This window comes from Liolophura sinensis, chromosome 10 (genome assembly GCF_032854445.1).
Source record: "Liolophura sinensis isolate JHLJ2023 chromosome 10, CUHK_Ljap_v2, whole genome shotgun sequence".
Taxonomy (NCBI): Eukaryota; Metazoa; Mollusca; class Polyplacophora; order Chitonida; family Chitonidae; genus Liolophura; species Liolophura sinensis.
The window spans coordinates 16575721-16600294 of NC_088304.1; the positions used below are offsets into that span (position 1 = coordinate 16575721).

A 24574-nucleotide genomic window follows, 5' to 3' on the forward strand; every position below is an offset into this window, starting at 1 on the left:
ATGTATTTGCTGACTTTGTATTAATGAGTTAATTAGTTCAAAAATCAAAAATAGACAGTCCTAAGTAAATAGATACATATAAATGTTATATAGCCTCTGTATTTCCCTTCCTTGTGAAAGCATTACAATGGGATTGTTATTTTAGAAGCGGACACTGGTAATTCTTATAGAGTACACTTTTCGTTGACGTGGGGACTTTGTAGTGTCAGCTGTTTGCAGTAGTGTGATAAACTCAGTTTTCACAGTATCCAGAATTGCATGTTTCTTTCAATCAGCCCTCTTTTTCTGGCTTGGGCCTCTGGCCTTGGATTCACAGATTTAAATGTATCAGTCTGTGTATCACTCTGATGTATCAATCAATACAACACTTATTTTGTGTTGTATTGATTATTACCTTTGGCTCAGTAATCATTGTCAATGTGCAAGTTTCCGGCTTCTGTCATCGATATGTTGCCATACATGTACATGTGTATATTGTTGTCTAAAGCCTTGATAAAATCAAACATGAAAGTAAACGTACAGAACAGCTCAGGCTAAAAGTCAAAACCAGGCAGGAGATTAGCGCGATCCCAGTGGTCTTGTAGAGAGTTTGTAGAGACTTAATAGAGAGCTTGTAGGACACCCAGTCACCTGCAGAGACAGTGATCCGTCCACTGTGACTGGTCGCACACACGTGACTGAGCATTGGTAGGCCTATGCGCTAGCTGTGGGAAGTTGACGACGGAAAATATAGTTCTTTGTTAGAATGACTTAAAGATTTTTTGAAAGACTAACACAATACATGAAACTGAAATAAAATATCTGATGTGTGTATTTTGGATCCCAAAGTGGCAATCATCTTTTAAGTAGTGATTTGCAAGTGAATCCAAGCGAGATTTGTAAGTGATCACTACGAATGCTAAAACTAGAGCATTCTTCATTTCCCATAACAAGTTAACATATGGACAAATATCTTTCCTTTCTTCCTTAGAAGGTTTTCATTGTTGTGGGAGTCACTTTCCAGTGAAAAATTATCTGCCACTCAGTGATTTAGAAAACGATATTGACACTTTGACGCTGACACTCTGTACAACAAAAGCAATGCCGTATTACAGTATGCATTTCATGTACAGAAGTGATAAAAAATAAAAAGATGATACAGGAAAAGTTAGATGAGGCTTACACGATACTTGCCCTGATATGAATACATGATGTTATTTTGACGTCACCTTTATACAAACATGACAAACGGTAAGACATGAGCATGAGAGTGCTGTCTGCCAGTGCTGGGGCGAGGTCCTAGGTGGGAAGCGCACGCTATTGCCCATGCTTTATTCACAGGAAAGTCGCGTTGGTTTGTGAAATTTATGCGAAGATTTGTCCGCTTTGAATGAAATACCTGTGGCATGGCTCTATGTGGCATAATATAAATGTATGTCAAAAATGTGTTGACTGTCCACACCAGTCAGAGAATTTGATTGCGTATTTACTCCCTTAATAAAGCTGATGAACTGATTTTGTTGTGCAGAGGTAGGTTATACATAGCAAGATTAGGTTTCTACTTTTCAAGGCTAGTATATGTTCAGATAGCTGAAACATGGGGACTGCACCTTCGCTTGCTAACTAGGATAGGCCTATGTCTGTAGATGGAACTATATTCACACCTTCGGATGATAATCCTGTGCGTCACAGCAGGTGTCCCCAGTACAGCCCAATAGAGAGTTTGTCATGCGCCAGTGGAGCATTATTGAGTATCTCAGAGCGCGATACGAACTGTGAACAATTGACTTTTAGCCTGAGCTCTACTGTATCTAATGGTCTAAAGCTTGCAAAATATGTCATACTGTTCTTTATGTGATGTTTAAAGGAGAAGAAAATTTCAATATCAGTCAAATACCATTGAAAAGAGTATGCAAGGTGCATGCCATAAAAAAATTCTAATATGTACCTCAAGGTGATAAATTATAAATAAAGTCTGCGCCAACACCAACAGTACAGTTCGTTTTCCGCTTGACAATCGGGAAACTGGAATGTTGGTTGTAGTTTCCAAGTTTACACAAACAAGCCGGCAGTTTTAACCACTCTCATTGGCTGAGAGGCAACACACCCCCAGCGTAAATTACAGGGTATTAAAGAAGGAGGATGCAATGACTCAGCAATTTATGGCAGCTTTGCCATATTCAGGCTTTATATGTATGACGAGGAAAAATCGTAAAAAAATATGCAGCAGGCACCACCCGATAGAAGAAAACATGCTCTTTTCAGCCTACGGTCTCATGTTTTTAAGTTTTGTTCTCCTTTAAAGGACTGATTTAGTATATTATGTATGTGATTTCATATATGGTGGATGTGTGAGCCGGTTTTACATTTTGAAACGATTCAAGAGTATTTGAGACCATCACAAGATTTAATGTTGTTAATGTTTCCGTTGTTAATGTTTCAACTAAGTGCATAGAAGTGCTTATTTTGTGCCTTTGTTTCATTCTTCAGAGTGCTTTCTGATGTCAACAGGCGAGTAAACCTTGCTTGACCAAAATACCACAATCTGTTTTTTCATGCTAGTTTTATTCTGTTCAGCCTTGCCATTCATAACCCCTTCTAGAAGAAAATGGTCTCACCTTTTTGACCTTGCATGGGGTGTGTCACATGACAGAGCAGCAAAAGAATGTATACACATTGTTATTTTCATGTGAAAACTGTCATCTGTGAATGGGTAACATAACCTGCTGACAAGAAGTGGGTCAAAGTCATGCACTCTTTTGCTCTTTTCTGTATAGTTACAAACCTAAAGCAAGATAGATAGTTCACCAACACTGGAGTGTAACATAGAGAATGATATGTTTAAATCGCATAGCTTGGCGTAGACGTTTAGGTGGGAAATGCTCTTCATGCCATGCTTGTTTGTAAGTGGTATCAGCATGTAAGTGAGGGGTTTATGGCGTTATGAGTGAACAGAGTGACCTTCATTTGTTCTGGGACATCCTGACATTAATACAGCATCATTAGGCAACCAGGTAAACCTGAGTATGGTCGTTATGCATACTACATTCTACCTTTGTTGTGTAGACTCCATGGAACAATGCAGGCCTTTTGTCAGTCAAATATAAACCTAGTACCACGAAGCCCCAAGTGAAGGTTTCCGATGCTTACAATAGTTAACAAATTTTTGGGGGATAATAATAACATTAATGATGTGAAACTCTCGTGTGCACTTGCCCAGTGTAAGTAAGGTACATGTACATGTAGTTAGGTACTGGAAATTATTTTGAAATGGATATTTGTGACTTCATGGGAATCTGCTTGGATTCCTGTAGGATGGGAGATTTGACATGAAATGGATTCCCACTGAAAGTAGATCCCTATAATGCAATACTTCATTGCATTCTGATTTCACGATCTGGAATAAAGTTCTCACCAACAGTTTCCGCAGTGTTTCCCCATGCAATGTTTGCCCATCATTTCAGCCTTAGGCTGTTTTTTCAGGAGCTTGTAGTCACAAATTATCATGCATGTCAGCTGTTGTAGACTGATGTGATTTTGCCAGGCTATTTAAAGTGAGTAACCGGTGTGTGACTAGAATGTGCCCAGGGCTCCTCTGTAGAAACACTGTTCATTTTGAATGAAGATGTGAGCCACCTGGTGGGAAAGAAAATTTAGTCCTTTTGTGTCTCATAAATGAAGAACGACAGACAAAATCTGGCTTCATTTAAAAAGTATTGTCACTCATCTATGTTTATGTTGTAGCCATTACTGCAGGAAAATCTCTTTGATCTTCACAACTTTGTTTACTGTGAATTTTAATAATAGCAGCTCTCTTTTCTGCATATTATCCTTTCTTTTATTTCCGTTGCTGCTTTTTTTCTCATGTGGAAATTGCCCCCATTGCTTTATGCTTTTTATGATATTAACTAGCTGATATATGTACATATCTACCCATTCACCTTTGCATTTTGTATTTTAGCCAGTTTCGCACAGTACATGTAGTATACTGATTCTCATATTTTTGCCTGTCATGCTAACTTTGCTAACTCTAGGGTGTCCAGAATCTCCAGGACATTACATAGGCTGAACACTGTCAGATAGGCTACATGTCCAAAAGTCTCCTAGACATTGGACAGACTGAACTCTGTCAGAAAGGCTACATGACCCAAAGTCTCCTGGACACTGTGCAGGCTGAACAGTGTCAGAAAGGCTACATGTCCAAAAGTCTCCTGGACACTGGACAGACTGAACTCTGTCAGACAGGCTACATGTCCCAAAGTCTTCTGGACACTGTGCAGGCTGAACACTGTTCGAAAGGCTACATGTCCAAAAGTCTCCTGGACACTGTGCAGACTGAACACTGTCAGATAGGCTACATGTCCCAAAGTCTCCTGGACACTCTACAGGCTGAACACTGTTCGAAAGGCTACATGTCCAAAAGTCTCCTGGACACTGTGCAGACTGAACACTGTCAGATAGGCTACATGTCCCAAAGTCTCCTGGACACTGTTCGAAAGGCTACATGTCCAAAAGTCTCCTGAACACAACACAGGCTGAACACTGTTCGAAAGGCTACATGACCAAAATCTCCTGGACACTGCCTGAAAGGCTACATGTCCCAAAGTTTCCTGGACAATGTACAGGTTGAACACTGTCAGACAGGCTACATGTCCCAAAGTCTCCTGGACACTGTACAGGTTGAACATTGTCAGAAAGGCTGCATGTCCAAAAGCCTCCTAGACACTGTGCAGGTTGAACACTGTCAGAAAGGCTACATGTCCAAAAGCCTCCTAGACACTGTGCAGGTTGAACACTGTCAGAGAGGCTACCTGTCCCAAAGTCTCCTGGACACTGTGCAGACTGAACTCTGTCAGATAGGCTACATGTCCCAAAGTCTCCTGGACACTGTGCAGGCTGAACACTGTCAGACAGGCTACATGTCCTAAAGTCTCCTGGACACCATGCAAGCTTGAACAGTGTCAGACAGGCTACCTGTCCCAAAGTCTCCTAGACACTGTGCAGGCTGAACACTGTTCGAATGGCTACATGTCCAAAAGTCTCCTAGACACTGGACAGACTGAACTCTGTCAGAAAGGCTACATGTCCAAAAGTCTCCTGAACACAACACAGGCTGAGCACTGTTCAAAAGGCTACATGTGCAAAAATCTCCTGGACACTGTGCAGACCGAACACTGTCAGATAGGCTACATGTCCCAAAGTCTCCTGGACACTGTTCGAAAGGCTACATGTCCAAAAGTCTCCTGAACACTGCCTGAAAGGCTACATGTCCCAAAGTCCCCTGGACACTGTGCAGGCTGAACACTGTCAGAAAGGCTACATGTGCAAAAGTCTCCTGGACACTGTGCAGGCTGAACAATGTCAGACAGGCTACATGTCCAAAAGTCTCCTGGACACTGTGCAGGCTGAACACTGTCAGACAGGCTACATGTCCAAAAGTCTTCTGGACACTGTGCAGACTGAACTGACTGAACTGTCAGAAAGGCTACATGTGCAAAAGTCTCCTGGACACTGTGCAGGCTGAACAATGTCAGACAGGCTACATGTCCAAAAGTCTCCTGGACACTGTGCAGGCTGAACACTGTCAGACAGGCTACATGTCCAAAAGTCTTCTGGACACTGTGCAGACTGAACTGACTGAACTGTCAGAAAGGCTACATGTCCAAAAATCTCCTGGACACTGTGCAGGTTGAACACTGTCAGACAGGCTACATGACCCAAAGTCTCCTGGACACTGTGCAGACTGAACACTGTCAGAAAGGCTACATGTCCCAAAGTCCCCTGGACACTGTGCAGGCTGAACACTGTCAGAAAGGCTACATGTCCTAAAGTCTCCTGGACACTGTGCAGGCTGAACACTGTCAGATAGGCTACATGTCCAAAAGTCCCCAGGACACTGTGCAGGCTGAACCTGTCAGAAAGGCTACATGTCCAAAAATCTCCTGGACACTGTGCAGGTTGAACACTGTCAGACAGGCTACCTGTCCCAAAGTCTCCTGGACACTGTGCAGGCTGAACACTGTCAGAAAGGCTACATGTCCAAAAGCCCCCTGGACACTGTGCAGGCTGAACACTGTCAGAAAGGCTACATGTGCAAAAGTCTCCTGGACACTGTGCAGGCTGAACAATGTCAGACAGGCTACATGTCCAAAAGTCTCCTGGACACTGTGCAGGCTGAACACTGTCAGACAGGCTACATGTCCAAAAGTCTTCTGGACACTGTGCAGACTGAACTGACTGAACTGTCAGAAAGGTTACATGTCTAAAAGTCTCCTGAACACAACACAGGAACACTGAACACTGTTCGAAAGGCTAATATTGAGGTAGAAAATTTTTCTGTTCAGCTTTATATACGTGTGCATGCACAAACTGACACATGAGTGTATTCCTTATTATTCTTTATAGTACTTATATAGATGTTCTCTCTCAGCAGTATGGTTGGAATTCATGTATTGTTTCTCTGGTGTAAATCCATATCATTTATGTATTCGTGGTGTCATTATAATGACTCTCAGAGCTAATTACTAAAATATCATATATAAGAAAATAACCCTTATAATTGTTATTTGATCTCCTTTTCTTATTTTTTTTTTCTTTTTGTTGTTGACCTGAAATTTATCACTGGGTTTTTAACAAGTTCATTAATATTCATGATGTCTCCTACAATTGAAAAATCTGTCTGATTATCTGCTCAGTGTTTTCAACTTTCAACTTATCCTAAAAAAATTTTTTGTGTCCACTCAGAATGATGCCTGAGCGACGGTCGTTCCGCGCCTACGCAGCCATTTTGTATATGGAGCCCAGAATGAAGGTGTACATACAGGGGAAGAAAGTGAGGACTAAGAGGTTGGCTAGTTGTCTCCATAAGTGCCGACAATACAAATACTCCTCAAATCGTTTCCGGTCAAGAGCTGAAAATGAAGCTAAGAAGGCAGAAGATGAAGCTAAAGCTGCAGAAAATAAAGCAAGGGAAGCGGAAAGTAAAGCAAAGTGAGTTGTGGATACATGTACTTGGAGCAAGCAAGCAGCGTGAAAAGCTTCCTTCAATTTTCAGAGTACATGCAATGAATACAAGATTATCATTTATTTAGATTTATTTATTTATTTATTTATTTATTTATTTGATTGGTGTTTTATGCTGTACTCAAGAATATTTCACTTATACGACGATGGCCAGCATTATGGTGGGTGGAAACTGGGCAGTGCCCAGGGGAAACCCACGACCATCCGCAGGTTGCTGCCAGACCTTCCCACTCATTTATTTAGAGCATGATCAAATATATGTGTGCGAATATGCTGTTTCAAAAGCATGTGTACTGAGTGCATTTACCTTTGTGCTGAGCTTTTTGGTTCAAGTACTTCAAAAACTGAAGTGAGGAGAAGCAAGAAAATAATTTCCCATAAATCTTCAACCTTTTCCACCACTAAAGTGCTTTTTTCCCAGTGGAATGTATGCATACAATTATGATAATTTTCTAAAAATGATCTGTTTCTGTCACTAAAGATGCAAACTCCATAAAACTGTTCAAATTATTTCTCTATACCCCATAGTTCTCTCAGAATGTTTCAGAATATTGGTTGCAGAAACAGTTGAAAAAGTTGAAGAATTAGGGTAATTTTTTTTTGGATTTCTGAAGTCAAGAATTTTATGCACATGTGATTGTTTACCAATGCCTTGTATGGGTTTACGTTTCCAGGAATTTAGAAGGTCGTTACGGGTCGTCCATGTCAAGAGAACAGAGGGTATGTAAACTTTCGGCGTGGCTGCCCGGGGGACATATTGCTTTCGAGAGAGGCTTAATGAATCATGCTGGCCACGAGTTCTTATGCTTTGGCTTCTAAGGCTCTATATAGAATGTGTCAGCTGGGTGCCACTTATTCTTAGTTGTATTAGATAATAATAACCTATTTGCTAGGAATTTTTACTACAAAATCAGTTTAACTTGTCAATAATATTGTATTTTCATGACTAATCCCATGTTGTATTGTAGACAGTATAACTTATTAATTACTGCTAACGCTTTTACTTGAAAACATGTTTATAACTGAGCGCCAGTTATTCTGAGTTGTGTTGGATAATAATAACTTTTATTTGCGAGGAAATTTTACGACAAAATCAGTTTAATTTGTCAACAATATTGCATTTTCATGACTTATCCCACGTATTGCAGACAGTATATTTTATTAATTACTGCTAATGCTTTTACTTGAAAATATGTTGAAAACATGCAAAACATAGAAATACAAACGCAAAAAGGATGAATTAAGGCCTTTCCGGTCTTGTCAGTATTCTGGTGTTCGAAAGCTTGCACTTTGTTATTTTCCTATCGGTTTAATTGTACGTCACTAATAAAGTTGTCTGCACTTGCCCATGCAGTAGAATATACATGTATCTTGGGTATGATGTGGCATGCATGTAGAATTTGAGGCTAACACAACACCCTCTGTGGCCAAGTTGTCTAACGGGCTCGCCAGACGAATGCTATAGCCTTTCATCAATGATCAAGTCTAGAATCTAGCTCTCGCTGTATCCCCCCTGGCTTCAAGTGGGTAAGCCTGTGTCAGCAATGCTTTCCGAGGAGTGTGGACAGGCTGTGTGTGGTTACCTCTCACTGTAGTTCACTGGCTTCTGTTAGATATTAGCTGAGATACTGCTGTGTACCCAAGCCACCAGCCAACCAACCACATATGAGAGACTGATACATGCATAATCTTTAGTGGACTACAGTTTGAATGGTGTCTAAGTTTAGCATATAGGATTCTAGAACTCACATTAGGTGTGGAAAATTATGTGTATCTGCGTATGGCATCTCTTGCCATACATTTGCCCATGTTGTTAATGAATCCATACCGCTGTGAAGTATGTCTTCTTTTGTTTTCTTTCATATGTGTCTTATGCAGGCTGTGTATTTGCACACAAGTACACTTAGTCGCTTACAAATGTATTAATTCTCTGCAGTGGCTGAGTGTGCTGTATTTATATATTTTGTGACGGGGGATTTCTTCGCAGGCCGAGTTGAGGAAGGCTCAAACATTGGCAGCTGAATATCGGAAAGAAGCTCAAATACGCAAGCAAATAGCAGATAGGAAAACAAAGTAAGTCATTTGGTTTTAGGCATGGAAATATGGTATGGGAGTTAGCTACATGTACAACACAGACAATTATAGACAAGGCTTGTGCTGGCTTCAGACTTCAAAAATTATTTATTTTAATGTTCAGTGTCATGTATTTAAGAAAGTCGTAATTGTTTTATTGGAGACTCTTTGGCCCAGTGGGTAGGGTGCTATGGCAGCACAATGACTGAGAAGCCTCCGATAAAAGCGAGTTAAACTCCATGTCATGCTGGCTCCTTCTCTTGCCATACATGGGCTCAACCATTGCATGGTTTTCTCCCACCTTAATGCTGCCTGCCATCATAAAAGAGAAATACTATATAGTTTGATGTAAAACCTCAATCAAGAAAGGTTTTTTTGCTAAATTTCTAAAGTGTGACAACAATGGACTATTCTCTGAATTTGCACAAACATTACGCAAGGTGCAAGTTCAAAGTTTCGTGTCATGAATCAACTATTTTTTTTCCTTTTTTTGCAGATCACTAAAGGACCCCAAAACTTTGAATTTCATATTCGGTTTAAATATAGAGAATCGTAGCCACGATGGTGTGTTTGTGTACAACTGCAGTCGTCTGATCCGTATGTACGAGAAGGTGGGACCTCAGACGGATGGAGGAGTGTAAGTTATAATGGGTACACGAAAGTGCTGAAGTCTCCAAAAGTTACCTACAATCAGTTTCCATTCACGTATAAAGTTGGTAGATTGTTTATGTCACATTTTTGTCGTTTTCGTTTCACGAAATTAGTATTATACCAGATAGTTTTTCTTCATCTGATTTTATGAAATACTCAGAAATGATAAGGCCAAGTCCATGTTTTATAAAAAGTGAGCTCTGAGAGCTTACCAGAATGTGATATAAAACTGGTAGCTGTCATGTAAGTGAAATATATTTGTAAAACACCAATCAGCTTTCTCAGATCACCGGTTTGTATAAAGCTGTTTATTTTTTTTTTTAATTGTATGCTGGGAAATAATATATTCAATTTATGTGAAGAGCTACAGAGACAAGGCGTTTTAGTTCATGTTTTCATGTAGTTATGTAAGAATTTCACATAGTCTTTGCTGTTAGAATGATCTCTCAGGTTGAATTTGAAATGATGGCTTTTTTTGTTTTTTTTGACAGATGTTGTAGTGGTATTGTTGGTGAGTGTTAATATTCTAAATCTGAACTTATTCCTTTGATTCAGACATTGAATTTCTTGTGTAAATTTAATCTTGGACTTTTAAGTAAAAAAAACTCAGCTCTCTTCCAATGTTTATTGTTCACCTGGTGGCCTAACAAGGATTTAATTTGGTGTTTTGTAATTTTATCTGACTTTGGCTAACACATTTAAGAACACTTGATGCCATCTGTTTATACAATCCCATTGTCTTAAGAGTGCAGCTTTTCAACTTGCAGTTATATCATTGATCCAGTCAGTGCAAAGCCTAGCCATGATTTCATATCATCCACTTGACAATTTTTTTGCAGGTATTGTAGACGTGCCATACCTAGTGCTGGAGCCGACGCACAATAAGCAGGACTTTGCTGATGCCAAAGAGTATCGCCACTTAACACGGGTGATGGGGGAACACATGGAGCAGTACTGGAACTCGTCCGGTGTAGGTGAGGACCAGTGAATTCTTCTCCACAGGAACGTCGGCCTGGGGTTCAAACCTGTGTCCGCTGATATAGAGTTTTACTTACCGTAATCGATGACAGTTTTCGATCGAAACGAATGGCTTTTTGGTCATGTGATCCCCGCCTAGCAGTGAGCTTGATCACGGTAGGCGCGTAGCAGACAGTTCCGGAAGCCTCTGCAGGTGACCACGGGCCCCCTTGGATCAAAGAGACCGCATCAGCCGACAGAAATACACACTCGGGATAAATTGTAGTTGTATTCTACATTAGTTTGTATAGGTTAGCCTTTTGAAATATATGCGGGTTGAGTGGGGTGGGAGGTGGGGGGGAATACATGATGTAGGTCTCTTTATGCATATGTGTATTTTACTGTCTTCATTTTTCTGCTCATAAGTAAGTAGACTCCAGGTAATGCCCTGCTAACGTGAACGTTCCAAAGTAACGTGGATTAATTCAGTAAAACACCAAAGGTAAATCGTATGCGTGTTGCTATGTAAAAATATTTTCCTGCCTGTGTTGTAATATAGGCCTAAAATCAAAAAGTGAAGAAAACACCAATATTGGCCTGTCTTGAATTTTACGTAGAATTACATGTAGATTGGCCTGTATGCAGGATGGAATCATGCAACTCAAACCAAACGTAATTATTTCAAGTTGTGAAAATTAGCTCAATATTGCATGGAACTTCATATTGGAATACCTGCAGAGCAAGGGAGCAAGAGACACATGTAGGAGGCATGTGGCTTGTTCGTTTGATGCACACCGCCAGTTGAATCTGGCATTGGTTGAAAACTGTCACCGACTATGGTAGCTACTTTTATTGTAAAATATTTTCCTAGATTATTGAAATATTTACAAATGTAGACATTATTTTGAAAGTGTTATATCTATACATGTGCTGTCAACACTGCATTTATTGACGGGTAAAAAAATAATGAATAACAATAATAATGAATACCCACATTTTGAGATACGGTGTGACAACTGTGACATACCTTTGTAATAACAATGGTAACTCAGTCAGTTTACTCTGAAATTGTTCTCACAATAAAACGATGTATAGTTATTGTCTCAAAATATTTATTTGATTGGTGTTTGACGCCATACTCAAGAATATTTCACTTATACGACGGTAACCAGCCTTATGGTGGAAGGAAACCAGGCAAAGCCCAGTGAAAACCCACAACCATGCGCAGGTTGCTCTCAGACCTTCTCACGTAGGGCCGGAGAGGAAGCCAGCCTGAGCTGGACTTGAACTCACAGCAACCGCACTGGTGAGAGGCTCCTGGGTCATTACGCTGCGCTACATCTCAAAATACATGTAACCTGAAATGGAACAATTGGACTGTGCTTTGTGGCACGATAGGGCCAACCTGCCAGTTTTAACAAGAGGGGGTTACAGGATTAGATAAAATCTTCTGAAATATGTTCTTCCATTAGTTTAGGTGTCAAATATTGCAAAAATAGTTATATTCTGTCCATAGTTTCTCATAAGCTGCATGGTAAACCCAGCCACATTTTGGCCTCAGATGTGCATCTCACCTCATAAACTGCATGTTGAACCAAGCCACATTTTGGCCTAGGATGTGTGTATCACCTCATAAGCTGCATGGTAAACCCAGCCACATTTTGGCCTCAGATGTGCATCTCACCTCATAAACTGCATGTTGAACCCAGCCACATTTTGGGCCTAGGATGTGTATCTCACCTCATAAACTGCATGTTGTACAAGACTGCTGCATTTTGGCCTAGGATGTGTGTATCACCTTATGAACTGCATGTTGAACAAGGCCACATTTTGGCCTAGGATGTTTATTTCACCTTATGAACTGCATGTTGAACAAAGCCACATTTTGGCCTAGGATGTGTGCATCACCTTATGAACTGCATGTTGAACCAAGCCACATTTTGGCCTAGGATGTGTGTATCGCCTTATGAACTGCATGTTGAACCAAGCCACATTTTGGCCTAGGATGTGTGTATCACCTTATGAACTGCATGTTGAAAAAAGCCACATTTTGGCCTAGGATGTGTGTATCACCTTATGAACTGCATGTTGAACAAGGCCACGTTTTGGCCTAGGATGTTTATCTCACCTTATGAACTGCATGTTGAACAAAGCCATATTGAATTTACATGTACCTGTCTTAATTTACAGCTCAACAAATAACTAAATTTTGGTGAGTTGATGTTTTCTGTTTTTGTTTTTTTTTTTTTTTTTGGCCATTTTATCTTAATGTAATATAAATGAGTTGTGTACAGTACAGCTGGATCCTAGCCGAATATCCGATGTCCGTCATGATCGGACCCTACCTAGACGGTTCAGCCATCATAGCGGACCCTGTTCCACTCCCTGCTGCCATCCTAACGCGACCTTTCACCCATGGTGGGACCATCCTAACGCGACCTTTCACCCATGGTGGGACCATCACAACGCGACCTTTCACCCATGGTGGGACCATCACAGGCATATCATCCTGCCCTCCTGATCACAGTTTGCCAGTGGTCATATTGTCTTTGTTACGAACTTATTTAAAGCAATTACAGTGTTTCTTCATGTAGTGACTAGAAGTATTTTTTCCTGCTGGACAGTTTCTCACAAAATAACACTGCTGTTTGTAGTCTACGACTGGGAACTGTGGGAAATGGCCTTGATGGTACCATGGTACGCCCATCCTGATTGGATCGCACTTGGACAATCGAACACTATCGGACCATGGTCTTCCCACTATATGTGGACCATTCAGCCAAGATGGGTGTTCAGACATTCGGCTAGGAACTAGTTGTATTTGTATGTCTTTACATAAGGGGGGTGTGCCTCAAAGACCTGGAAAGTGCAGTATCCCTCCCCTTCAAATAAGTCATTCATCCACTGTATTTTCTTGTCTTGTCAGAGAAATGCTGCAATAGTCTTCAAAAGCAGCCAGTGTTTTTTGTAGTCCTGTTAAAGTACGTTACATGACCTATGATTTTGATCTATTACCAAGTCACACCTTTTGCTTAATTCTGAGAGTTGTATGGATCTTTAAAAGTTGTTTAAAGTTTTGTTTGGAAGATAGGATGATATCTCTCTGGAAAAATGTCAGCTCCATAAGTAATATTTTAAGGGCGAAATGTATCATATCAGGACAATGGTGAAGGACATGTAAGTAGTAAGATAACGAACTATTACATCGTTAACCTCTCCTGTTTGTCCGTCTCCAGGGAGAACTTTGGTTACGTCAGCGGCAACTGGAAGGATCCGCCGTCATCAGAGCCCAAGTATCTGCGCAAACGCCACATGCAGCTCAGTATGACTCTCCAGTGTGGTAAGTACACATCTCTACATGTAGCTCTGCTCTCTCATGCTTGTAGCTCACTAATGTTGCAGAGCACACACTGGCTTAGTCATCTAAGGTGTCACTCTTGGTGCTGGTGAAAGGGCATTGGCCGAAGTGGTTACCTGTTCAAATCCAGCTCCTTCTGGTTTAAGTGAGGCATTGTGCAAAAACTGTTTATTTTTATACCCCCTTGCCAATGCAGCGGTGGGATTTTGGCGAGGGAGGGGGTGGGGTTGTTTGGATTGGTGGATACTTAAATCCTGATTTGCACTTGTGTGTGTCACCTGTGTTACAAGTGACACAATTTGCTTGATTTTTATCCACAGTTCTTTGTGAAGTTTGATTAATTTCTTATCTGAAAAAAACGGTAGTGTTAAGGGATTAAAGTGCATGAAATAGCATTTTCACGGGTTAAGCTTTAGGTGAGTATTTCAGATAGCATTAAAACTTCCAGAATTGCTTTCCTCTGTGTGAAAATGACCAGTTTAAGCTTTGACATTGGGGATATTATTTTTTTTTTCCAATTTTGCAAATCATGGAAATTAGTGTTTCACTCAGGAAATGTGACATACTATTCTTATGACATATTCCTATTCCTCTGACATTAAAATGTTGCTCTTTTCTTCATTGCTGCACAGACAAATGTCTGAAATGGCGGATCCTTCCTTTCTCTGCCGGTAACATTGGGTTTGACTTTCCTGATGATTGGGTATGTGAAATGAACACAGACCCTTCTCACAACAGGTAAACTCTCTACTGCCACTTAAAACGCGCAGTTTTTATCAATTTTATCTCCATTTCTGGTCCTTTGTGGCCAAGGGGGTTATAGCATGCAGGTGCGGTGCACTGACCCAGGAGCCTCCCACTAACAGCTCATGCTGGCTTCCTCTTCGGGCATACGTAGAAAGGGCTTTCAGCAACCTGTCAAAGGTCATGGGCTTTCCCCGGGTTATATCCGGTTTCCTCCCACCATAATCCCGGCTGTCGTTGTATAAGTGAAATATTCTTTAGTATGAAACAGAAAATAAAGTAAAATAACTTTGAGGTTATATTGTGTGATGTCTATTCTTCACCCAATGTATCTCGCCCAAACTCCTCCCCTCTGTCTCCAATTGGGAAGCAGTTTCTGGCCAAGTTGTTTACATGCTTATAATTCAATCATGCAGGCACACCAGTTCTATCCCCGGTTCTCCAAATGCTGGTGGCTTACTCTTGACACTCTGGGTTTCCTCCACTCCGAAGTTGTATGAGCGGTAAATGTGTGACCAAATCCAGTGAATGAATAAATAAATCAGCATCCACCTAAGTAGTAGTATGCCATGGTTCTGCATCTATCTGTGAGGGGCCTCCGTGGCTCAATCGGTTAGCGCGCTAGCGCAGCGTAATGACCCAGGAGCCTCTCACCAATGCGGTCGCTGTGAGTTCAAGTCCAGCTCATGCTGGCTTCCTCTCCGGCCGTAAGTGGGAAGGTCTGTCAGCAACCTGCGGATGGTCGTGGGTTTCCCCCGGGCTCTGCCCGGTTTCCACCCACCATAATGCTGGCCGCCGTCGTATAAGTGAAATATTCTTGAGTACGGCGTAAAACACCAATCAAAAAAAAAAAAAAAAAAAAAAATCTATCTGTGATATCTACCCTAGTGTATCACATATTATAGCTATCTAACTTTCTGTGATATCTACCCTAGTGTGTCACACATCTTGTAACTTTCTGTGATATCTACCTAGTGTATCACACATCTTGTAACTTTCTGTGATATCTACCTAGTGTATCACACATCTTGTAACTTTCTGTGATATCTATCCTAGTGTATCACACATCTTGTAACTTTCTGTGATATCTGTCCTAGTGTATCACACATCTTGTAACATTCTGTGATATCTACCCTAGTGTATCACATATCTTGTAACTTTCTGTGATATCTTCCCTGGTGTGTCACACATCTTGTAACTTTTTTGTTTTATCTTCCCTGGTGTGTCACACATCCTGTAATTGCCTATGATATCCCACATGCAGTAACTTTCTCTGATATCTGTCCTGGCACATCACACATGTTGTATCTTCCTGTGATAAAACACATGCAGTAACTACCTGTGATATGTACTCTGCTCTGTCACACATATTGTATCTCCCTGTGATATCACACATGTAGTAACTTTCTGTGATGTCTACCCTGGTGTATCACACATGCAGGAACTTTCTGTGATGTGTACTGTGGTGTATCATAGATGTTGTATCTTTCTGTGATATCTTTCCTGGTGTATCACACATGTTGTATCTTCCTGTGATATCTTCCCTGGTGTTTCTAGTGACGTGTACCAATATCACATGTTACTTGAACAGGTGTACTGCTGCTGAACAGAAGCTGAACATACCTGAGGCTGTGTTCAAGAAGGAGGTGAAAACGCAGGAGATGAAGCAGCAGAAGTTAGAGGAGGTAAAAACTCAGAGCACAGATCAGTTTGTTTAAAACAGTGTTTCTGGTATTCTATATGTATTCCCACCATAATGCTGGTTTTTGTCAAATAAGTGAAATATTCTTGAGTACAACAAAAAACACCGATCAAATAAATAGATGAATAAATACAAGAGGAGAGGAAGTTGGCTTGAGCTGGACTTGACCTCACAGCGACCACCTTGATGATGGGCTTCTGAGTCATTGAACTGCAGTAGCACACTATAAACCACTGGCCTCTGAGGCCCCATCACTGATAGCAGCAGAATATTATTCTCCTTTCAGGTGTTTATTTTGTTGTATATCGTAACAAATTGTGGCCAGTGCAGTCGAACATTTGTGTTTTTCTACATGTATTTAACCCAACATGTTCCACTCATTTCTGTCCTCAGGAAATTAAGAAAAAATCTGAGATGTTGCAAAAAATACAGGTAAGTGTTCAAGCCACATGTGTCTGTCTTTTTAATTTTCTTTTATTTATAGTAGTTGCAGTTTGCAGTGTGTTCAAATTCATCATGATATATGAAGAGAAGTTCAGCAGAACATTAACAAACTACATCAGATGTCCGACCAATCCATAAATGGAAACTTGTGAAAATTTTATACATTGTTTCATGATGCTTGTTTATAGTAAAATCCACTGACAGCTGATGGTTTTTGTTGACAGAAAACCAAACCTGTGATGTCATCACGTCAGATCAAGGATGAACTGGAAGAAGAGGAGAAGAAATTGGCTGCCAAGGTAATACAAAGTTTTTCCTGATTCATGATCAAGCATTGCTGACTCTTAAATACAAAATAATTGCAATAGAAATATATTATTGAATATAATAATAATAATACTGAATTTCAGAATAGAATTCTGCCTCTAACCTGTTGAATGTCACTACAAATATTCCTATTAGAGCATAATGTTATATGAAAAATCTGTGTATATCAGGAGAGAAATCTGCCAATGAGTCTGCTCGCTCAAGGCTGTAGATTTGCCGTGAAAAATCTGTGTATATCAGGAGAGACAATCTGCCCAATGAGTCTGCTCGCTCAAAGTTGTAGATTTGCCGTGAAAAGTCTGTGTATACCAGGAGAGAAAATCTGCCCAATGAGTCTGCTCGCTCAAGGTTGTAGATTTGCCGTGAAAAGTCTGTGTATACCAGGAGAGAAAATCTGCCCAATGAGTCTGCTCGCTCAAGGTTGTAGATTTGCCGTGAAAAGTCTGTGTATACCGGGGCAGAAAATCTGCCCAATGAGTCTGCTCGCTCAAGGTTGTAGATTTGCCGTGAAACGTCTGTGTATATCAGGAGAGAAAATCTGCCCAATGAGTCTGCTCGCTCAAGGTTGTAGATTTGCCGTTACAGCCAAAGGGATAGAGTCATTCACTACATAAGCTGCTTAACCATGTCTGAATGCTTTAGCCACTGAAGCTGTCTTTTCTTAGTGTCCAGAAGTCTGAAACACTCTTTCTTATCTTTATCTTTAGCGTTTAAACACAGTATACTTAGTACCGATGCATTTTGTCAAGTACTCGAGGCATAAAGTCCATTTTCACTCAGTAATTCTGATCTTGTGTTAAGAAATTAAAAATTGAAACTTTTATATGGAAGGATAACGCTTTTCAGTTAAACTTTTCAATCTGGCTGTGTGGAACCCTCCTTTTAGGAATGTTAACCAGCCAGTACAATATAATAGAGGTTAGACAGGTTTCCTCTCGTGGCCATATGTGGGAAGGCCTGGCAACCTGGGGATGGTTGTGTGTTTTCCCACGGCTCTGCGTGGGTGCCTCCCAGCATAAGGCTGGCGACCGTCGTGTAAGTGAAATATTCTTGAGTATGCATAAAACACCAATCAAATAAAATAAATTTGAGATTGTATTGTGTGATTTCCATCCTTTTGCCAGTCTCCACAGCTTATCAGTCGACAACGTTCAGCCCCAGTAAACAACCGACCTTCACCCAGCGTATCTCGCCAAAACTCCTCCCCGGTCTACATACCAGACTCTGACTCCTCCCTATCTCAAAGCCCCTCCCCTTCTAAAGCTCGTGCAGCATCCCAAAGATCAAATGTGCCAAGCCCCACCCCTTCTCGTAAAACCAGTGGTCGTGTGCAGAAAGCAGAGCAGGAAAAAGAAGAAAGAGCACAACGAGTGCAGAGGGAAAGAGAAGAAAAAGCCAGACAACAAGCCAAGTTAGACAAGGAGCGGGCGCAAAAGGCAGTCAAAGAGCGAATTCAGAGAGAAAGAGAAAGATTGCAAAAAGAGAAGGAGAGAGAACGTGCAGCGAAAGAGCGAGAGAAACTGCGTGTGCAGAAAGAGAAAGAAAAAGAGGCGCTACGACTTGAAAGAGAACAAGAGAAAGAGGTGCTTCGTGCAGAGAAAGAGAGACAAAAAGAACTGATTCGAGAAGAAAAGGAGAAACAGATGCAGATTGTTCGACACCCGGCTACCTCTACAAAAGCTTCCAGTCAAACCTCAAGTGATGAATCTTCCAGTGTAAGTATAACTGCCGACACCAGGCTTATTTCACTGGAATAATTAATCAGAGAACTTTTTCATTTCAGACAGTAAAGCCATAGAGATTTACTCTTCAGAATCCTCTAATGCCTGGGGTTCTGATAGCACAGTCGGTAAAGCGTCTGCTTCGGGGGCATTAGAACCACAGTCAATCCTGAGCCGGGACACACCTAAGACTTTAAAAGAGGAAGCTGTAGCCTCCTCGCTTGATGTTCAGAATTAAGGGGATAATGCACCGACTGGTTGACCCGTATGAGTATAATGGCTCGGGCGGGGTGGGGCAATGGAAATCCGCCCTACAACAAGCAGGCACATTACACGTACATGCACTCTAAGGACTCCTTCATCGTCATATGACTGAAAAATTGATAAGTACAATGTTAAACCCCATGTGTTCATTCACTCTAATATCTGGGAATCTGAGGACAAAACTGTACCTGTTTATGTATTTGTATTTGTAATATGAGCAGATAATTTCTGTACATGCACAAAAAAATTAAGGGGCGATGCAGTGAAGTATACCACATTCATCCTTTGAATAATCCAATGCGCATTGATGTTCTAAAGTTTGATAGTTTAAGGCTGGTTACTTCTGGTTTGCAATATCAGCCGACTCAGTTTGACAGACAACAATCTTTTATAGTCACAGGTCAGCCAGTCGACCAGGGGAGAGGCAACAAAACGCCGCGCAACAGCTGCATCAACAACAGCAGATGCAGAAGTGCCCAGCAAGAAGAGCAAAGCAGCTCCTACATCAACCAAAGATGAGGTATTATTTATGTTATGAATACTATGGGTTTGAAGTCACCATCTAGCCATCTCGACACCTTAATAACAATTTTATCCCTACAAGAATCACATACGGTACATTAAGACAAATTAACAACAATTTTCTTACATTCTAAAATCATATGTGATTAAATAATGCCTGCCCAGGTTTACCGCGGCATAGTTCTGGGTTTACAAACCATGGTGTCATATCTTGTTTCAAATACTATTTTGGGCTAGCAGCAGGTGCACTTATAAATAAACATCTCCACCTGATTTCACCCAAAAAGATATGCAGATCATCAAACAGTTCTAGTGATAGATTGCTTATGTTGTTCTCAGTCTGACAGCATGGAGGAAGAGAGCGCAGGGATGACTGTGGAGAGCTCGGAAATAGAAGAGACAACCATCAGTAATGACGACTCAGAAGGTCAGCAAATGCTTGTCAGATATAAAGCCAGTGTTTGCATCTTTGGCTTGGCTGGCTCAAATTGTTAAAGTTCCGGTATGCAGTGACTATACAGGCCCTGACCACTGAGATTGTCTGCTTGAATCCGTCTTTCACTACATGGGCTGTGGCTTTAAATCAAAAGGTGTGCTCGGTGGCTGGTGAAGATCTGTGGTTTAGGCCTACTTCACACAAAGTGGCTTCCTCCACCCGTAAACCTTACCTCAGTCAATGAATTGCAAAATTCTTGATGGGGGGCAATAAACACCAGTAAACAGTCAGTGAATTAATCAATGACTCATGGAGTGAGATTTGTTTGGATTTCCAGTTCAGTACAAATTTCGGTCCCATAAAATAACATCCTCCTGCATATCCATACATGGTGAAATGTTCAGAAAACCTTAACTGCACAGTCTGACTGAGGTAAGCATGCCTCTTCTTCATAGTTAAAGGATAGATGAGAAAGTACTGTAACATGAAGTGTATGGTTTTAAGGAGAAATGAAGAAAGATATGCCTGTGAACAATGTTTGGGTCATGTTTCGTGTTTCTTAATAACCTCCTCTCTCTTATGCTTTTTATATGTCAGTTGTCAGAAATATTTGGCAAGGACGTCATCATTGAACATCCTGGGAACGGTGAACCATCTTAGCACTCACAATTTGGGCTCTTCTCCCAACAGAATTATTTCGGCAGCTACATGTATCATATTGTCACTACAGCAGGCTGCTTAATTTCCAGGCTGATCGTTGGAGCATTAGGAAAACTGTGTTTATTTATTTATTTATGTGATTGTTGTTTTACACTGTACTCAAGAATATTTCACTTTTATGACGGGGGCAAGCATTATGGTGGTAGGAAACCAGGCACAGCCCAGAGGAAACCCACGACCACCCACAGGTTGCTGGTAGACTTTCCCACATATGGCTGGAGAGGAAGCCAGCATGAGCTGGACTTGAACTCACATAGACCGCATTGGTGGGAGGCTTCTGGGTCATTAAGCTGCATTAGTGCGATAACCGACTGAGCCACAGAGGTCCCAGGAAAACTGTGGTTCAAAGCCATTTTATACCCCTCGGGGAAGCTGAGGATCTTTTCCTACTTCTGTACGTTAGGCCATATCAGTATACTCCATATTAGGAAAACCAAGTGTTCCATGCACCCTTTAATATATCAGAGGAGAACTCTCAGGAAAGACGAAGATTGTTGTACAATATAGGATATCAATGAAATATTTAGATATGTAATAATAAATACTTCAGTGTTATGTAGCAAGTGTGTGTCTTATCTTGACAGGTGAGGTGGGAACAAAAGTAGAAGCCAAGGTCAAGGACAAGTGGTGAGTATTGAGCTGTATGTTAGATATCTGGTGTGTTTTCTGATTGTGTATTTTAGTGAGGGGAAATGTTACGGCTAGAGTCCACCATTGTAATTGGACACAGGTACACCTTCACCCTAAATGACAGCAAGCAGTGACCTACGAACTGCTCATGAACAGAAAGATTGATTGTTTATTGTAGGAGATATATCATTTGCAGGAGATATATCATTTGTAGGAGAAAGATCATTTGAATTCTATGATTTCAAAGAAAAGAGGCACAAGATCAATTTGGAATGAAAAGCAAAATATTTGTGAGCGAAGCTCCGACCTGACCCAGCTGTAGGTAGATCTTCTTCAGTTGTTTGGCTTCTTTCATTTCGTTTGTCAAAGGTGGCACAGTTGTAGCTAGAGCTTTGTTTTCTCTGTACAGGTATTCAGGGTCTGTTGTCAAGGTGAATGCAGCAGAAAGCAAGTGGAAGGTGAAGTTTGACCAAAATCCAAAGGATAAATATGATAAATGGTGAGTGAGAAAATGTTTTATGTCGAACAATATTAAACTGACCGTTGACCTGCATTCTTCAGTCATGAGTGCATATTTATCTTGTCTCTCAAGCTGGATACAGAATAAAAATGTATCTAGTCCTTGTGATTGGGAGATAAGTTATCTTTACTCCACTTGTCATCATTATTCTGCAAAATCGTAATAAGGTAACATAATACTTAAATCTCCAAAGATGTAATAGACTGTTCCATTTCCACTCTCACGTTGTCCATATCCATGCACTTGTGTTAGGTAAGGTTTTTTTTAGATTAAACCATTCAGTAAAATCTGGTAACCCCAGTTATAGCTGGACTAACTGGCAAAAAGGAGAACTCTCCTGACAACAGGCCCCTCAGTAACATTTTTCGTCAGCTCTTCACCCCACAACTTCAGAGGAACGCTGGCTTCATTAGGATTATGTTTGGCACAACGCCCTAAAACACACCAAAACTCTTTCCATCACTGCTTATACGGACTTCAGAAGGACATCAAAACCATTTCCAAAATGCCAAACAACGAACATGTCAACAAATGCTCTAACCCCTACACACACATCTTCTTGTAGCAGCGGAAAACTTCCACTGTTTGTACTCCAAAAAATAATAAAAAGGGTGTTATCAGGGGAAAGAACTCTTGTAAGAGATAGATTAGGTTACCTCCCTTGTTGAGTTACACGGCACAAACAATCATAAAACCTATCAGGTTGTTTGGTTAGATTGATGAAAGCGTGACGTATCACAAACCACAGATAAGAAAGCTTTACAGGCTGCTGTGCTTAAAGGGAAAAATCACATCGAACGCTGATGGCCAAGTGAAATAATGGCTTCTGTAAGTTACAAACCAATCAGGTTGCTTTAAAATATGTTTTGCGTGGACTCTGCCTGGTTTCCACTGGACTGTCCAGTTTCCCTGCGCTCTGTCTGGTTTGGACTCTGTTGGGATTCCTCAGGACTATGACTGTTTCCTCTGCACTCTGTCTGGGTTCCTCAGGACTCGAACAGTTTTCCTTAGCATTCTTCTGGTTTCTTTAGGATTCTGACATTTTTCTCTGCACTCTTTCTGGTTTCCTTGGGATTCTGACAGTTTCCTCTGCACTTTGTGGGGTTCCCTTAGGACTCTGACAGTTTCCCCTGCATTCTTTCTGGTTTCCTCTGCACTCTGTCTGGTTTCCCCTGCACTTTGTGGGGTTTCCTCTGCACTTCCACTGCATTCTGTCTGCTTTCCTCTGAACTTTGTCTGCTTTCCTCTGCGCTCTGCCTGGCTTCCTCTGCACTCTGACAGTTCCCCTGAATTCTGTCTGCTTTCCTGGGGACTCAAAGGAAACAGGCAAAACAGCCATTTGGTATTTTTCCAAAATAGCATTGGGTGTATTTGCATATAAGACATCATATGTACTCAAAATAGATTTGTTGAAAATTAATTGTATTTTGGACAAATATGGGTCCACTGACTTCACAGCTTCATAGAATATCAGGTTTGACTCGTTCATAAGAGGAAGGTGGGGAAAGGCGGCATTGCATGTGTAGATCAATGTAGATAGCACTGAGTAGGTCGGGGTGCAGATCTGAGGCAAGTGGTTACTAGGCCACAAGTAGTGTGGACTCAGTTCAGGTCTTGGACTCTCTCTCTGTTCATGTGGCCTTGTTGACAGGGAGGTGTCTATATCGCTGGTCTGGCCCAGGAGTCAGTGAAGACCACTTTTCTTCCACCAAAATACTGTTCACCCTTAAAACTGGTGAGCACCATATGCGTGAAAAATTCTTGAGTATATTTTGAAACCTTAATCAAAATAATGATAAAGCCAGGCTTGTCAGAAGTAAAGGAAGATAAAGTTTTCTTCATTTGACAGAGTAAACTAGGATAGTTACAGAAGTGCAGGGTCCACTTTCGCTAAATTTCGTAACTCAGGTTCTCGTACATTTCTTGTAAATGACATCACCTTATGGCACTATGACAATGTCTTTTGCAAGAAAGTTAGAAGAAATATGACTGGCAAAGTTTTGTAAAAGGTGACACAGACATGTAAAAGTATAACTACCTTAAATGACCTAAAATTTCATTCATGACTAAGTTGCTCATTTTTCCAGATTCTGGGAGTTCTATGGATTTTAGAAAGGTACTTTGAGAGGTGTTTGGAAGGTAGGGTGATATCCCACTGGGAAAATGTAAAGGTTAGCACCAGAAATAATATCTCATGACATTTATTTGCCTCCGAAAGTGCTTTTTGGTCGAATTTTTAGGTCATTTAGGGTAAGTGCAACATGCCGGAGTTTGCACGTAAGCCTGAGTAACACCTGTGAGGAATCAGGGTATAACATGATAGTTCCAGGTAATTATATATCTCGTTTTAGTTCGGGGTAATTATGTATCACTACTGAAATGTTTTTTATTAGTATGGAAGTCTTGAGAAGTTTTCTTGCTTTTAACAATGCACCTACTGAACTCCGTAAACGAGCTAATACCGTATGTGAAATACAAGGATTTCTTTTGGGATGTCTATTCT

General features: G+C 40.9%; 1 protein-coding gene across 1 annotated transcript in view; it reads left to right on the top strand.

Moving 5' to 3' along the window:
- Positions 1 to 24574, top strand: part of LOC135477252 (ATPase MORC2-like) — a 61268-nt gene that overhangs the window by 25822 nt on the left and 10872 nt on the right. Inside the window, exons 12-26 of the mRNA XM_064757437.1 lie at positions 8990 to 9075; positions 9572 to 9712; positions 10218 to 10237; positions 10566 to 10700; positions 12874 to 12895; positions 13920 to 14023; positions 14674 to 14779; positions 16377 to 16470; positions 16881 to 16919; positions 17156 to 17230; positions 18383 to 18973; positions 19638 to 19763; positions 20105 to 20192; positions 21506 to 21548; positions 21961 to 22050. Coding sequence (XP_064613507.1) covers positions 8990 to 9075; positions 9572 to 9712; positions 10218 to 10237; positions 10566 to 10700; positions 12874 to 12895; positions 13920 to 14023; positions 14674 to 14779; positions 16377 to 16470; positions 16881 to 16919; positions 17156 to 17230; positions 18383 to 18973; positions 19638 to 19763; positions 20105 to 20192; positions 21506 to 21548; positions 21961 to 22050 — 1760 coding nt within the window. The remainder of the gene's footprint in view (positions 1 to 8989; positions 9076 to 9571; positions 9713 to 10217; positions 10238 to 10565; positions 10701 to 12873; positions 12896 to 13919; positions 14024 to 14673; positions 14780 to 16376; positions 16471 to 16880; positions 16920 to 17155; positions 17231 to 18382; positions 18974 to 19637; positions 19764 to 20104; positions 20193 to 21505; positions 21549 to 21960; positions 22051 to 24574) is intronic.